Source organism: Cygnus atratus, chromosome 2, assembly GCF_013377495.2.
Source record: "Cygnus atratus isolate AKBS03 ecotype Queensland, Australia chromosome 2, CAtr_DNAZoo_HiC_assembly, whole genome shotgun sequence".
Classification (NCBI taxonomy): domain Eukaryota; kingdom Metazoa; phylum Chordata; class Aves; order Anseriformes; family Anatidae; genus Cygnus; species Cygnus atratus.
Window position 1 is genome coordinate 91,445,247 of NC_066363.1, and position 17,258 is coordinate 91,462,504.

At 36.5% G+C, this 17,258-nt stretch overlaps 1 protein-coding gene across 1 annotated transcript in view; it reads right to left on the minus strand.

Moving 5' to 3' along the window:
- The window catches only part of PTPN3 (protein tyrosine phosphatase non-receptor type 3), a 124,166-nt gene that overhangs the window by 22,513 nt on the left and 84,395 nt on the right, over nucleotides 1-17,258 (minus strand). Inside the window, 5 exon segments of the mRNA XM_050708712.1 lie at nucleotides 2,204-2,367; nucleotides 4,073-4,229; nucleotides 10,255-10,311; nucleotides 11,254-11,331; nucleotides 12,261-12,459. Of these exon segments, the coding sequence (XP_050564669.1) occupies nucleotides 2,204-2,367; nucleotides 4,073-4,229; nucleotides 10,255-10,311; nucleotides 11,254-11,331; nucleotides 12,261-12,459 (655 nt within the window).

Here is a 17,258-nt window from a genome sequence, read left to right on the forward strand (position 1 = left end):
GAGAGCATGGTTTAAGTCAATAAAGGGTACAGGAGGAAAAACACAACAACAACAAATCAAGAAATGCAATTATACAATTACAATTTTGCTGTATTAAATATACATGAAAGCAACTTACAAATGAGTAACCTGGCTGTGCCAGAGTTTTAAGTACTTCACGAGACTCTTAACATAGATGTAATTACATCTTTCATGTTTAAAGATTTAGAATATGGTTTCACACATAAAATTAAGTGAAACCAATAGGATGCTAAAATCCCCTACTTTAAGAGAAAGGGAATAATGTACAAAAATATTCTATTAAAAGACTTGCTGAATCCTGGGTCTCAGTATCATGGCTCACCACATTTTTCAACTGCAGAGCATGAATGAGGAAGGATGCCATGTGGGGAGAGAACTTGATAACCTATGTAGCAATTAAACAGCTTCCATTAGTTATAATTTAAGTTCCATTTTACCTGAGTCAAGTTAAGATTTCTACTTTTTGTGGAAGACAAGGAAGAATAATTTAATGTTAAGTAACGGTTCTGGAGTTTTGTTGTTGTTGCCTGACAAAAAAGTCATATACCATTGACAGACTTGTTAAATTCTGCTTAACTGGACATAAATTATAATTATAGGAATATGTTCTGGAAAAACTTTATATGTGATAATGTACTAAATAATTATTCTCTATTTTACTAACATGAATGGAGATTGTGAGAGTTACCAAAGCCAATGAGATGTTGCAATTGTCTCTGCTTCTGAAGGTCACTAAACAATGAATTGAAAGAAAAAAGATCGCTAAGCTATCACTAAACTAAGTTTATTACATTACAAAAGGGTTCTGCACTTTTTTTTGTAACATCAAGAATATCCTTTTATAAATGCTATCAGGAAAAAAAAAGTCATAAATAATCAAACATTCTATGAAGATTATTAAAGAAACATTGTCAAAGTTGTTGACTAAATTTATGCACAATAAGCACAATTAAAAGCTAGCTGATATCTTTTGAGTTACTGTTTCGGTAGCTAACAGACTTGTTACTACAGCATTGTAACTACTGGTGTGGATTTTGGAGATCTGATTGAAACCAGAGCCTAGAATTTCTTTTAAAAAAAGTGGGGAAAATCTTAACACTCACAAATTTTGGAAACAAAGCAGTCCTCATAAAAGGAATGGTTATACAATAAATAACGCCACAACTCTTCAGCAATCACCATTGAATCTCATGGCATTTTTAGCAACAATGAAGGAAAAACGTCAAAAACAGGGAAAGAAGGCATTGCTGTTCTACAAGTTTCCAGAGTTAGAAAGGATTATGCCAGACTTCAGCTATGTGAAATTAATAGATAACAACAACCAGGGTTTCTCCAAAGTTACAAAAAATGTTTGGATCCCCAACAGCTAAATGAACACAAACATACTCACACTCTAATTTGTCTCCATTAGAGAAGGAACTGAATTATCTTTTCTCATTTCTTACGCTAACGCTGAAGAACTATTTTAATAAACTACAATAACATTTTATTAGTCAGTTTTCTAGGATATTCTCTGCTGATATGTTGAAGAATATAACAAACAATAATGAATTAATCTATACAGCAGTTCATCCAAGTCTTATCTTACATAGGGGGGAATCTCACCTACAGAGTAATTTGCCCGGGAAGTAACCATCAATTTAGATTGCTAGGGAAAAATACCACAGACTGCACATTACAAACCTCAAATAGAAATTAAGATAGCAAAACTTTCATATCAGCCTCTAAGAGAAGAACAGGAAGTCAAGTTGCTGCTGTCACTCCATGAAAGGCAGCAAAATATGAGAATGTGAAAAAACAAGTTAGGATATAAAAGGTTTCAGAAACTTCACTGAGCAGCATAGGAAAAGAAACAAAGTACAAGACTATCCTCTGTCAACTCCCTGCTATTCTACTCAATAAAAAAACCCAACATTTAGTAAGCTTTGGGTACTTGAGCTAGAAACATGTTAATCAAAACATTTTTCTCAGCAGATAATGTTTTATGCAAGACTGATAAATCATTCTCCTCTTTCTCCTGCAGGGGAGGGTGAAACTGATGGGCAACTCATATTCGTGTTCTCTTCAGATAAGACTGAAAGGGAACAATAAGTTTTGTAATTAATTAAGCCCTGACTTTACTTGATGGTCACAGCTGCTATTGGTCTGTATTAATAGCATTTGAGAGTTGAGTATTACCTACCTCAAACTGAATAAGTACTGTCCCACTTTCCAGTCCTTTCCTTAGCTGTTCCATAGACTCCTCCAGAGTATCAGCATATTCAGAACAGATAGGAAGAAGAGAATCTGGGAGATTTTGGGAATCAACTTCATCTTCTGATTTAGGCTCCACAAACTGTTTAACTACTGAAAGATGCATTGAAAATTAAAATCCATTACATACAGCACTAATGTGCTTGCAACACATACTAAGATTTACCAGCTTGTGAGAACACGATTTGCAAAGTTCAGGTCTCAAGAAAGCAAGTAACAGCAACAGACTTAACTTCATTTCTTTATATACCATATTACTGAAGAAAGGGGAAAGAGTAAAAAGTCCTCATGGTCTTTAGGGAAAAGAAACTCCTTAAGGAGTTAACCACGATGGCAAACCACTACTTTCAAATGCACAGATTTATTTTTTTTTGCTGCCATCTAGTCTTGCAGATGGAACTGCTGGACAGGCTTACAACCCACAACATTAACCACTGTGAAAACTACATGAGTTTTGCCTAAAATAATTTAGAAATTAATTAATAGAATATCTCAAAAAGCTTGGACCTCCCACAGTAAAATGAACACAAACATACTGTACTCCTTTTCCATTAGAGTACCTGAATTCTCTTTTCTAATCTCTTATACTAACACCGAGGGAACTGATTTAATAAATTACAAAACATTATATTTGCCACTTCTTGCTAACATGTTGAAGAACATGAAAAACGTTAATGAAAAACTACACAGCAGTTCTGTTGCTCTATGAAAGCTATTGTACCACTGAATGTGCCCATCTGTGGTTATTCTCTGCAATGCTCACAATGGCCCATACCTACCAAACTACAGAAAATGTGGAGCTGTTCGCACTCATGCCTATACAAATGACTGGCATGGAGCCACAGGTTATCTTTAGCTAAGCAGAGACTTATCTACAGGTAGGAGGGGGACTAGAAAAAAGGTTAAGGAAAGACTAAATATTGCATAGCGCCAGTGGAGAGGCCTGCAATAACAGGAGCAGGACTATGTTCAGGTAGAACAAAACACAGACATCTGTCTTCCAAGAAACATGCGAAATTTAAAATAAAGTAAATGCTACAGAGGCCTATAACATTTATGAGGTTTTATTGCCTCCTGTTTCCCAGCAATGCATAATCCCTCCAGATTTTTAAGTCATAATGTAATCAGAAACTCTTTGCAAAACCCTTCTATAATCATTTGTGTTAAGGTCTCATCATAGCTCCTAAAGAAAGTAAATAATAAACCAGAAGTTTCACTTCATCTGAAAGCTCCTGGGATCTGCATGTCTTTAAATAGGAGCAAGCAAATGGAACAGGATTGGTCCTCTGTATTTTAAAAATAAAGACCTATGACCCTACATTTTCAAAGATTGTCTTGTTTGCCAGCAGCAATTTAGTGAGTAGACTGCATGGGTCAAGCTCATTATTATGATAAAACATCTACTGTAAGAATTTTAAAAAAGCTCATTTGACTTGTTTTGTAGCATAATCGTGCTGGGCAACAACAGCTCATGGGTATTTGCAAACATGCAATTGAAGATTTGTGAAATGATGCTATATTTACCAAATGAACTTTTGAAAGGAATCATTTGCTGTTTTGTAGATTTTTAGAGCTAAAAACATAAGAAGAAATTCTAACTTGACAGATTCTTTGTTGCATTGGAAAGAGCCTCCAGTTAAAACTATTTATGATACTAATTTAAATGCAGGGAGAACTTTCTAGCACGGACATATTCCAAGTGAACCGAGAACGCATGTATTTAAATAGAAGGTATTCCACCCAAGCATAAGAACAACAGTCTCAAATACATTAAAATGAATAAAATAAGCCCAGTTACCTTTCCGCCTGACCAAAAGTGCAAGCTCTCTCGTGTGAGATTCTCTGCTGGCTTTTATGAACATGACCACCTGGTCATGCGTGTGCTCTGAGATATCTCGGCCATTAATTAATACTATTTGATCACCTTCATTCAGTTTTGGAATGCATTTATCAGCCTGTTTCAAGACCAAAGAAACATATTAATGTCATTGCATCCAGTCATGTAAGCAGGAACAAATCAGAATATTAAGTTCATCATGTAAGCAAATTCTTCAAAGTCCTCCTGATAAAGTTTCATCTTCTGTTACAGAAATTCTATCAAAGAGATCAGATCTAAAGCTTTTTGTTCCTTCAAAGCCTCTCAATGAAGATGAGAAACAGTTCAAACAGCATACTAATAGCTAAAAAAAGAATTTTTATTTATCAGATAGCCATTAGCAAATTGCTCTTAAAGATATAAATTTCAAAAACTAAACATCAGCAAATGAATTTCTGGAAAAAGCATCCTAAGCATACAAGATGACAGACTTATTAAGTAAACATCCTTCACTTTTTATGCAGTGAATACTGAAAAGCCCAAATACGACTGAGGTTATTAAAATGAGGATAATTTAAGTAACATGACATTCCCTGTACATGTGTTTCTTTTTACAATTTTAAGAAGCTTATACACATTTTGTATTTTTGTTATTTATCATTCTTAACTGGTAAATATCAAATGATATCCCCATTTCATTCACTTAGAGTTTTAATAAGATGATGTAGGTGAGTATTTGATTTACGATGCTCAAGTACTTTGCATTTGCAACACATTTCAGTGTTACCTACCTGCGATGCATAGAACGCTAGGACACAGTTCTCCCCATTGCAACTGAAAACTTGCATTATAGCTTGTCTTGGATACAGCAATTTAGTTTATCTTCTGTACTCTAGGATTTGTTTGGCTTTTTTTACTGCCACACTTGTTAGCACACTTAGCTTTGCATCCAGCACAAAGTAATTCAAGCCATGGCCAGAATGATGATGATAATGGCTTGAATGATGAATTAGCATGAAGGCTGCACCCAGAGAGTCTTGGTCAATGGCTCTATATCAAGGGTAGAGGCTGGTGACAAGTGGTATCCTTCAGGGGTCTGTCCTGGGACTGGTACTGTTTAATATCTTTATCAACAACATAGACAGTGGGATCAAGTGCACCCTCAGCAAGTTTGCAGATTATGCCAAGGTGTGGTTGATACAACAGAAGGAAGTGACACCATCTAGTGGGGCCTGGAAAAGCCTGAGAAGTGGGCCCATGTGAACCTAATGATGTTCAACAAGGCCAAGAGCAAGGTGCTGCACCTGGGCCAGGGCAATTCCAGACATGAGTCTGAGTACAGACAGTCTGAGTACAGACTGGGAGAAGAACTCATTGAAAGCAGCCCTGAAGAGAAGGACTTGGGGGTTCTGCTGGACAAAAAGCTCAACATGAGCCAGCAGTGTGTGCTTGCAGCCCAGAAGGCCAACTGCATCCTGGGCTGCATCAACAGATGGAGGAAGGGGATTGTCACCCTCTGCTCTGCCCTTGTGAGGCCGCACCTGGAGTGCTGTGTCCAGGTCTGGGGGCCCCAGCACAAGAAGGGTGTGGGGCTGTTAGAGAGGGTCCAGAAGAGGGCAACGAAGATGATCAGGGGGCTGGAGCACCTCTCCTGTGAAGAAAGCGTGAGAGAGCTGGAGATGTTTAGCCTGGTGAAGACAAGGCTCCGGGCTGACCTTATTGCAGCTTTTCAACACTTAAAGGGGGCTTATAAAAAAGATGGAGAGCAACTTTTTGCTTGGGCAGACAATAACAGGACAAGGGGGAACAGTTTTAAACTAAAAAGAGGGGAGATTTAGATTAGAGGTTAGGAGGAAATTCTTCGCTCAGAGGCTTGTGAGGCACTGGAACAGGCTGCTGAGAGAAACTGTGGATGCTCCATCCCTGGAGGTGTTCAAGACTAGACTGGATGAGGCCCTGGGCAACCTGATCTAGGGGTGGCGTCCCAGCCCGTGCAGCTGGGATGGAACTAGGTGATCTTTAAGATCCCTTCCAATCCAAACCATTCTATGATTCTATGATATACAAAGTTGATTAAAGGACCAGAGCATGAGGAAAGGCTGAGAGAGCTGGGATTGTTTAGTCTAGAGCAGAGAAGGCTCAGTGGGGAATCTTATCAATGCATATAAATACCTGAAGAGAGGGTGCGAAGAGGATGGAGCCAGGCCCTTTTCAGTGGTGCCCAGAGCCAGGACAAGAGGCAGTGGGCACAAACTAAAACACAGAAGTTTCTATCTGAACATCAGGAAACACTTTTTTTCTTCCTCCCTCCTCTGAGGGTGACTGAGCACTGGAACAGGTTGCCCAGAGACTGCAGTGTCTCCCACCTTGGAGATATTCAAGACAACCTTTGACAAGGCAGTCAACTTACATAACAATTCTATTTTCATTGCTATCTCGATTTTCAGTTTGTCTAGGAAGTACCCAGCTATACGAGAGTCATATACTTAAATACTCCGTTTGAAATCTTTTATAAATGAGACCTAAGTCCATTACAATCTCTTCTTCTGTATTCATAGTTGTTCCCTCTATTTCCTTCATGCTACCACAGGTTCCCTGAACTTTATTCATCCAATGTCATTAGCCCTATCAAGAAACAAAATGTGAACAAGACACTCAAATTAGCCCTTTCCTCTTGATCCTGGTTATGCCTTGCAGGAAGCATGGATAGCTCTCCTGAACTAAGTTTATCAGTGATGTACTACATTACCAAGTAAAAAACAGAAGATGACAAAGGAGAGGTGACGATGATAGAACCAACAGGAAGAAAAATGCAGAGCTAGAAAAAACAGTGATATGGAGATGAAAATAAATTGGGAACCATTTGTGTCAGAAAATAAAGTAAAAGGAAAGAAAATTTAAAACGTGTGTAAGTGCCAAAAAACAGATAAGGGAGAAGAGAAGGAAGATAGAGAAAACAAAGATGTATGCAAGAGAAAAAAGAATCCAATCAGAAAAGCTGCTTAAAAATATATTTAAAAAATTAAGACTGCTTTCCCCAACTTTTTCTAAAGAAAGAAGAAAGAAGGATATGGAAGATTGTCAATGATGAATGAAAAAGATACGAAAAGAGAGGAAGAATGGGAATTATAATCAGCCATGGTGTCCTTCAACACTGATTTAACCAGGTATTCACAGTTCCCCAAAAGAGTCCCTGCCGTACTTTGTACAATTTATGAAGGCAAGACTGAAGAATGCGACTACGAACAATTGATTTAATCACTCTAAAATGCTGTTAGTAATATTTGAAAAGATAAATGATATAAAGATCATATCAGTCACACAGACCATATCTGGTCAGTCTAGGAGTGTCAAGAAGTCAACAAAAATACAGAATGAATGGTTTCTGAGCTCCTACATTTGTCTATAATTTAGAATTCTTGGCTGGTTGCTGGCTATTATTCTTTATTACAGGAGAAGATGAATATCTATGCTCAAAGAAGCTATATTAATCATGTGACACGTTAATGCCTCAGCTCTCTTGCTTGAATCATCTGACTGTATAAAATATATCTCAAAGGGGAATTAATTCTTTCCATGTAAGCATAATTTGTAGATTTTTCAGATACAGAGCTTTTTCAGACAATTAATTATGTCAAAGGCTTCCTGTCCTATTGACACACCCAATGTTTCATTTTATGCTAATCACTTTGTTATTGCTCCAAGAAGCATGCATACTATTTTTCAGTCAGAAGTTTTATTAAATACAACCATAACTACTTCTTTATCACCTTTGGACATTAATACGGTTTGTAGGAGGAAAAAAAAACAGTATAGAAATTTTGTTAAAAAAATACCAGTTGCAAGAAGTTGTTGTTCTTTAAATTTATGCTCTCCTGCAACTCATTTTGCTATTCTGTCCTCAAATTTTTCCAGCACTCTAGATTACTGCTGTAGTAGAAGGGAATTTAAAAAACAAACACACACAACCTTAGGATGCCAAAGGGAAAATACTGCCTTATTTTGTGTGTACAGATTCTCCTCTTCCACAAAAAGACAAACCTTTTTGAAGGAAAATTGGAAAAAAAAAAAGTAACCTACAAACCTGATAAATAATCTTGGCAAATAATATTATTAAATGGTGTCCCTGAGCACAATTTGCTTGGTAATGAGTGAATCCAGAACAAGCTGAAAGAGCAGCAAATACAATGAAGGAATGACATCACTGATGTTCTATGGAGCTAAAATAAACCAAAAATGCATTCCATACAACTACTTAAACTTTCAAATATCAGTTACATTTTATTAAATAGTCAAGAGATGGTGAAATTTAGTTTATGGAAAACTATATAATCAACATTAATACTGTTATACTCTCTATTTTTTCCTGTAATATGGTGTGATTTATATAACACTGCTGTTGAATATATACTGCGTTGTATAACAGTTTCCAGTTTATCCCCTGACCCTCAATAGCTTGCTCACTTGTTGCTTTATTAGGCTAAAGAGCTAACTGTTCACTTCTATCTATGCCTACAATTACTAATTGGAGATACTTAAATGAAGCCTTTAAGTTAGAATTACAGTCCTTTTCCAATCAACAAAGAGAAAAACAGATTGATACTTCCATATTTCCCAGAAGACAGTCTGATCCGCCAAAGGATAACCACTGCCTCTGGAGAAGCATCTTTCCTTCACTAACTGTGGAATGAGCCTGTTTGTCTTACATTCACTTCAATATCTCAAATAACCCTTATGAAGTTTGCTAGGTTGAACACAAACCCTTAAGGTCTGTTTCATTTTCCCTTTGTGGATTCAAGTTATAATGATAATTTCCTATTACTCTTCTATTCAAATATTGTATTTCATAACAGACTGCTGTGTACTGTGTTAAGTCAAGTCACAAATCTTAAATGGGACAGAATACAAGTTTTCAAACAATTTCTTTTAGCTAGATTTACATCATGACATTCAGATATCAGCCCTGTGTCTGCTTATCGCATTTCAAGAGTCTCTAATATGTAGAGCACAACAAACTTGTAAGATTAAGTCGGGACTATCTCCTATCAAGTTAGCACTGAGATTGTTTTATGAGAGTTGGGAAATATACTTTGGAAGAAGGTGAGTGAAATAAGATGCATATCCTCACAAACTTATGAACCACTTATTTAGAAAAAAGTTACCAAAGTGTTAAATCACTATTATTATTTCACAATTCAACATAAGAACTCAACAGCTGTACTGATTCTGATGAATGTCACACCTAGTCCAGAAACATTTCCATAAGCAAACATCCATGGCAGAACAAGATGAGTGCAAACACAGAATCACAGAATCACTAAGTTTGGAAAAGACCTCCAAGATCACCTGGTCCAACCATCACCCCACTACCAATGTCACCCACTAAGCACCACGTCCAACCTTTCCTTGAACACCCCCAGGGACGGTGACTCCACCACCTCCCTGGGCAACTCATTCCAATGCCTGAACATATTCTGCTCCCTACTCCTGAACCCCTGCCCTGCCCTCAGTATTCCCCCATCCTATTAGCGTTTTTAGCTCTACAGATTTCCTCAGTTACTGAATAGTCAGACCACAACAAGCTGTCAACAGGTTGTTCCCTCAAGCATTTATCCTCTCCTAACCACCCTATGAAATTATTTTAACCACAACATCCTTTGTCAAGTAGTTTCATAGGTGTCTTGTTCACAAAGAACCACTGCTATTCATTCATCTTCACCCTGACTTTCACAAACTTAATTTGATACTCCCTACTTCTTTTAATGGAATCCCCTGCTACCTGTTTCATAGTGCTCCAAAACCTTGCAGATTTTTGCTATATCTCTCTAAAACTGTTTCTTTTTTTCTTGGCTGCTGAGGCCCAGACTACTCACTTCTGTTCTGCATCTTCAAACACCTTTTTGCCCTTCTTCAAACATTTTCCATTTTCCAGAGCCATTTCAAGATGCACTTTTTGAGACGATGGGGGAAACAAACACGCTTTCAACAGTTCCCAATCTTTTCATCCACGGCTCAAGAAAACACTGGTCAAATCAATTTCTAAAGAAACCAGCTCATCTATTATTTCATACTGGTTGTGTGTTTCCAAATTCCTACGAGTAAAGACTAGACATGGCTGGAAGAAGTAATAAATGAGAGATTAAAAATGGCAAGAATTTACTTACAGGTGATCCTGGAGTTATTCTTGATACCACTAATGGCATTTTTTGATCTACACCACCCTAGAGGTCAAGTAAATAATGACTGTAAATGTATCATTATAATAAACATAAGCATTTTAAACAAGCAATCACCTATTTTAATTTTTATAAAGTTAGTGTTCTATCACTGTAAGTCAGTTAGATTGAATTTTCATGAGTGAATGTCAGGAGGGCGTGTTTTTTCCAGTTAACTAAAACCAGTGTCTTTGTCTGCCCATACATTTTAACATGTGATAAACAGATCAAATGCACCATTACTCAAATCCTACGCTTCAAGCTAGCCTAATTCAACATTTGAACTCACTAGGTGGACAGTATCCTTAAATATTGTGATGAACTTGGAAGAGATCAGGTAGCAAACTTCCAGACAGCTATACTCCCTTATTCCCTTTACATGAAGCTCTACCACTGCTCCACCAATAAATGCTTAAAGCAAAATGATCAAACTCAGCCCTGATTTTGATATTATGGCTAGTTCACACTACTCTATCTTTTTAAATAGAATTTCAGTGAGGGGATGTCAAAAATTTACAAGGAAATCAATACTTATTTCCATTTTCTTCCAAAATTTATTTTAATCTCTCCAATGTGATTTTTTATGGGTATACTCAGTACAATAGCACAAACTATTTAACTTGTTTTATAATACAGAAGCAGATTTTTCCAGAAATTAATACCTTAAATTAAATTCTGGAGTCCACATTTATGCAGCAAAATGGGCAGTTTGCTTTGGAAATGTGTCATACCCATAGTACAGACAGCTAAAGAATACAGAACTAATAGAGTAACATTTATGAAAATAAGCCTTTATAATTTAAGGATTAGGCTGCCATTTCTAAAAATTTTTAAGTCCACAAGAATATACTGTTTTCTCCAAAGCATTACATTAAAAATGAAAAATAATCATAATGCTAAATCATCTACATAAATCCTGTAAAAATAACCAAAAGATCGGTGTTTTACCTTTAGATTAAATCCAAACTTTCCATCTTCATCTGGTGTGATTCTCACCAAAAGTAAATCTCCCTCAATTAGTTCATTCTGTAGTATACAGAAAAATCAACATCAAACTTTTCTAATTTTTAAAACAAGACAGCAGCAAAATTACAATATAGCGTATCCAAATGTAGACATGCTGAACAAGTATATTCTATGTAAATCCATGTTTTAAAAAGGAAGAAGTTAATGTTAAAGAATATGTTCACAATTGTAACCTTTAATTTAAAAAATAGCAGCATATATAATGGTGAGTATGTTCTATGCTTTTTCTGCGCTAACACTGTTACTTTTATCTTAGCTTTTCCAATTGGTATCTATTAAAATTTTCAACGTGTTGTCCTTGCTAAAGGTGACTGAAGGAAAAAAAAAAGATAGGTACAACACCCTTGAAGCCCTTTTACTCTACGCATTATGAAGTTACTTCTTTTTCTTCAACTTTTCTCCTCTAAAAGGGTGCATGATATCTTCTGCAGGAGATCCACAAGCCAGCATGATTAAAACTTGGCTGCAGCTACTGGACAGGCAGGTTAGAAAGCTGTTAAGCACACCTCTGGAAAAGGCTGGAGAAAAGGAGAGGAATGATCTGCAATCATAAAGCTAGCATGGAGTACCTTGTGAAAGCGTGATTTTTAGTCATCCCAGAGAGGAGATGCCTGGGATAAAGCAGAGTTGTGTCTGCTATTGAGACATATAGCCACTTGAGTTATGCAAGGATTCCCATTCCATTAAGAGATTCCCTACATGCTGCTAGAAACCTGGACACTATGGAAAAACAACGTAGTTGGTAGGCTTGCCTATCATATTTTATATCGTCTTAGATACGTTTGAATAAGACAAGAAGATTTATTTCTATTACTGCATAAAACATGCTCATCCCAGGATATAATCACAATTTTTGTAGATTCTAAGTCTACAGTTCAAAGCTACATTTAGCACCAGTTTTGACTTTAAAAGAATGCAACTGAACATACCTTATCACAGTAGTACTGACCAGAATCTTCTGTTGAGCTACTTTTTGTAATGTTGTCATATGTTTCTGAGAAGTGTTTATCCACCCCTTCGAATGGGTACAAGCCAGAAATGTTACCAAATCCATTGGGAGACTGAGCCAAGGTTTTAGGTGAGGTATGGGTCAGAGAATTCCGAGTTGGACTATTTCCCAATACGTTCCTTCATTTAAGAAAGATAAATAAATATTAGGAAGGTATTGTTATCCAGATTTTTATGTAAAACAGTATAAAACATTCAAACGTACTGCTCGGTTCCAAGAGCAAGCCAATTTCATACTTGGATTTTTAACACTTCTTGCCATTCAAAGTAACAGTTATTTGATGTGTGGATGTCCAGAAGAACGGACAAAACAAAACTGAGTAGCAGAAACATTTTTAGCAAATTACTTGGAGGTCAGCAGTGAAAGGCAGTATTGAAGTGGTACAGGAAATCACAGTAACATGGAGGAAATGAGAGTTGAGCCCCAGGGGAAATGCACTCCAGTCCTACCCATGAAAACTGTATACTGTGATTCCACTCATTTTTGCAAAGTATTCTTTTTCATTCCACTCACGTGAATGCCAGCTTAACCTTATCTCTCTGCAAGAAGGTGGTTTGCAGAAAAGCCATGGTAAATTGTCAGAGAAATAGGAAACGAAGTGACAATGACAGGTCTAATAACAGTACTATATTCTGTCATTGAGGTAATTATAGCCATGAAGCAGGACCCAGAATTAAATGGAAGTGTAGACCTGAACTAATGGGTCAAGAACCTTAAAATTCAACGAAGAAAAAAAAAAAAAAAAGAAAACGGTAAGTAAATGAATACATCAGATCTTAGAATTGGACAAGCTGCCTGGTAGTGCCCCATGACCTTTCAAATGTTCACTCAGCTACAGTTATTTCTTCTGAAGGTGAAGAAATGCAGACCTCTAATACAACTAAAATTGTTCTTCAATTAGATCAAACTCACAGACAGCATACATACTAAAAGATCCATCTTCATGAAAACTACATAATACTTTGTGAAAATCTGTGTCTTGGGAAAGCTCAGTGCAGCTTGGACACAGTGTCCTATCATTAACATACAGTGCTGTGTATGGCACAAACTGAGGTGTGCCACACTGCAGACTGACCTTGCACTTGCATCATAGATGCTCAGCAGCAGGACAGTTTGCAGGAATACTCTACACTGCTACTGACAACCCAACACTGAAATGAAGTACATTTGATCCTTGGAAGCACATGTGCTGTTAGTTTTTTACAGCGTGTATGAGATTCATAATCTACTTCACCATTCTTAAAACGCAACATTGAATTCTCACAGAGAGAAAGCACCAGACGTAAACCTTGGCATTAGAATTTATGAATTCAAACATTTGTGTCTGCTCTGGTACAATTCTATTCATATATATGAGCTTTTCTGAACCATTCCCAGGGGCCACTGCTAGCTGTCAATGAAGTAAAACTATGCTATAGAGGAATGTAATGTAGGCTTTTAACATACAGGACCTGCAAACATTAATAATGCAAACACTTCTTTCTCAGTTTGTAGAAATCTGACTACAACTTATGTTGAAAGACGTCATCATGCAAACTTGGTTTTGCCTTAATATTTCTGATGCTCAGTTTTATTACATGTTCTTGGCAATGTGAATTAAATGGTTTGTACAACATTTGCAGGATTTTCAGTTACCACAGGAAATATTTTTCAGGAGACATGATTCACTTGGCTCTTTCAATAATTTGAAAATACTTTAGCAAACAATAATGGCACTTAAAAAAATAAAAGAATTATACTATTATGATTATCATTTTTTTTAAATCTGGTAGCTTCCAAGGTTTTCATGATTTCTGTAAAGTCATTGTTAAGTAAGCAGGAACACTGTATATGTAAACACATCACAATACATTTTTCAGAACATATGTTATTAAGAAAAAATTCACTTGCAACTTGAGAGCATAGCTCTTAATGATTTTCCAGTGTAGAAAATATTAACACCAGAAGAACATGACAAATTACTTCAGTTAATGCTTCCTGGCACTATATACAGTCACCAGATAAAATTACCAGCAGATTTTAGCATCAGTAAACTTTTACAAAAGGTTATATTGAACAGTTTAAAATTATTATTATTTTGTTAAGAGTACTTAGGTCATGTTACAACCTAAAACCTCCCACATCCTGATCCAAAATCTTATTTTTTTAAAAAAAGCTTTTTAAATTCATTGGTTTACACAGTTATTTCTGTCTTCTAACTATACAAGTACTTTGAAAAAATAATTTATGTATTTTGTTACATAGTTTAAAGCTAAGGAATCTATCACAGAAAGTTTAAAGAAAACTCACTTTGGTGATTCCTGTTCCGATGACCTGTTAAAAACCAGTAAATAAACATGAGTTAAATCTTCAGGAAAACAGGAACTAAACTCTAATTAAAGAAAATGCCTGTGTGAAAGCCAAAAGGTGTGTTCACAGAAAATTAAAGAATACTTAATCCTGTGCAGAAGGTCTGAATCAGGCAATTATGGCATTTATGAAACGCTCAACAAAAAAATCACCAGGCAGTTCTAACTAATCACTTCCACTTCTGGCACAAGCCCAGTGACAGACAACACATCTGCTACTGAAATGTCAACTATGCTGGAGCTTACAGAGGCAATTATTGAACAGGACACGCTACATCATTTGAGAAAGTTTTAGCTGTGGATCACACTGACTAAAGATGTCACTGACTATATTTCTTTGCATGTAGGTAAGGAGAAATTAGCATAAGCTGCTTCAGAAGCATCACTTAGCGTAAGAGCAGAACAGATGCTGACAGGGAATTTTAACACAAAGCATAGCTAAAGTAGAAGTGGCTACACAGGCGAGGACAATCCAGCACAGAAAAGAAAGGCAGCTAATTAGGGTTCTTTACTGAGCAGCTTGGCTGATTATAACAGAGTCCTCAAGCATTATCAAGATAACATCCACACACAGCATCTGATGTGGATAAAGTCTACTTTTTGCTCACATCCAGGAGTGAAGGAATCTAGGTAATTGTAAAACTTGCTGTGCTAGAAAAAACAATTAGCTTAAACTGGGGAGGAAAAAAAAAAAAAAGAATGCCAGAAAACCAGTATATTGTGCTGGATTGGTTATCTAACCTGGTATTCTGTTTTTTCAGAAGTGGCTAACTGATGCTTAGGAAAAGCATTGGAAAATTGGGTAAACATTTAGTGATGCTTTTTAAGAAGTCTCTCATGGCCACCATCAATTAGCAGTTCTGGGACTTCTGAAGTTGAAGCTGGGGTTTAATCAACCATACTTAAATGAAAAACTGAAATAGAGTATAGAGGCTGGAAACAGAAGCAATTAATCACATCAGGGAGCAGTTCTAGTTTTCTTATATTCTCTAAAACATGCAGAAGAGAAAAGTTAAGGAAAGTTACAGGCTTCTCTACTTAGATTGTCTGTCTAATCCCCTTACAATCCAGTTACTCCTCTCCCATTTCTGCCTCCACCACCTTGTCATAAACACCTCAAAAGAAAGACTTTGTTGGTCAGAAGAAGTCCTGATACTCAGGTGCACTGCTGGGACAGCAGCCCCTCAACCACAACTACCCTCTCGGATGCCTCCTTTCCAGAAGAAGGTCACAGCTGGAAGCTAAAACTGTTTAGATAGCAGGGTATTTGCCTTACAGCAAGCTGTATCACGACACAATTTATTGGTGAAAGCCATACATGAATATACCACTGCCTTTCATGCAAAGCAAAGCAGTGACTTGCCTCAAGTTTGTACTTCTTTGCCAGTTTCTCCTGAATTTAGTAACCTAGCTACACATATTATGGCATGTTTTTTTTTTTTTTTTTGATAATATCTTCTGTCAAAACTGTTGTTCTCTTACTCAATTCAGTTAACCAACAAACATAAACAGTTTTTTTTTTTTTTTTTACGAAAAGAATAGGACTTAAATACTGTCAACTACTGTTTTTCCTTTAAACATTTCATCACAATAATTACTCAGCAGTGAAGACATAAATTAGCTGTCAGATCGTAAAATGAGATCATGTTACTGTTCATCTGTTTTATTAGATAGCTTTTTTTTTTTGTATGTGTGGCAAACATATTCAAAAAATTAGTAGCTACACTTGGAGAAAAATATCAAAAGTTGTAATCACAGAATCATTCAGGTTGGAAAAGACCTCCAAGATCATCTGGTCCAACCATCACCCTACCACCAATGTCACGCACTAAACTATGTCCCTAAGCACCAAGTTCAACCTTTAACGTCTCTCCACAACACTGAAAATAAAGTAATTAGTGCTGGTATGTGTAAATTTGTTATGTATAGTAGAAGTCTTCATCAGGAGAATCTTTGCTCTAAGCCTGAAGACCTGACCATACAAGCATCTTTAGCCATCTGACTTTTCGGCCTCTTACCATGTCCGTGTGGTTCAAAAACAGCAGGCCCCCTTCCAAGCAAGGAATTTTTGGTCAATCCCTTCCCATTTTGGAAGCCCTGTGACAGCTCTCAAGTGCCAGGCATATCTTCCTCATGTACAGCAACATATTTCACTGTGCTTTTTACAGAGGACAACCACAACCAAGAGATTTCTAAAGCAATTGAGGAGCTTCATCAGAAACCATCTGAAGCAGTGAGTTAAACCATATTAAGTCAATTAAAATAATACGTATGATACTAGAATAAATTTGAAAGTAACGGTTACCCCAAAAAAGTGCTTGCAAATCAGTCTTTATGGCAGATAGAACAGAGCTTTACAAATTTAGTAAGTAGCAAGCAAAAAGCCTAAGCAATATAACTCCACGCTGGAAAAGTAAAAACAAGCAGTTTGGTTTGGATGCAGAGTTGAATTGTCAAATTACAGGAAGCAATTCACAGTACAGTTATATTTTTCAAATGTTGTTCTCTAAAATAAACTTAAGACTCATTTACTATGTTTCATCAAAAACTACAGTAGAAATATAAACTTC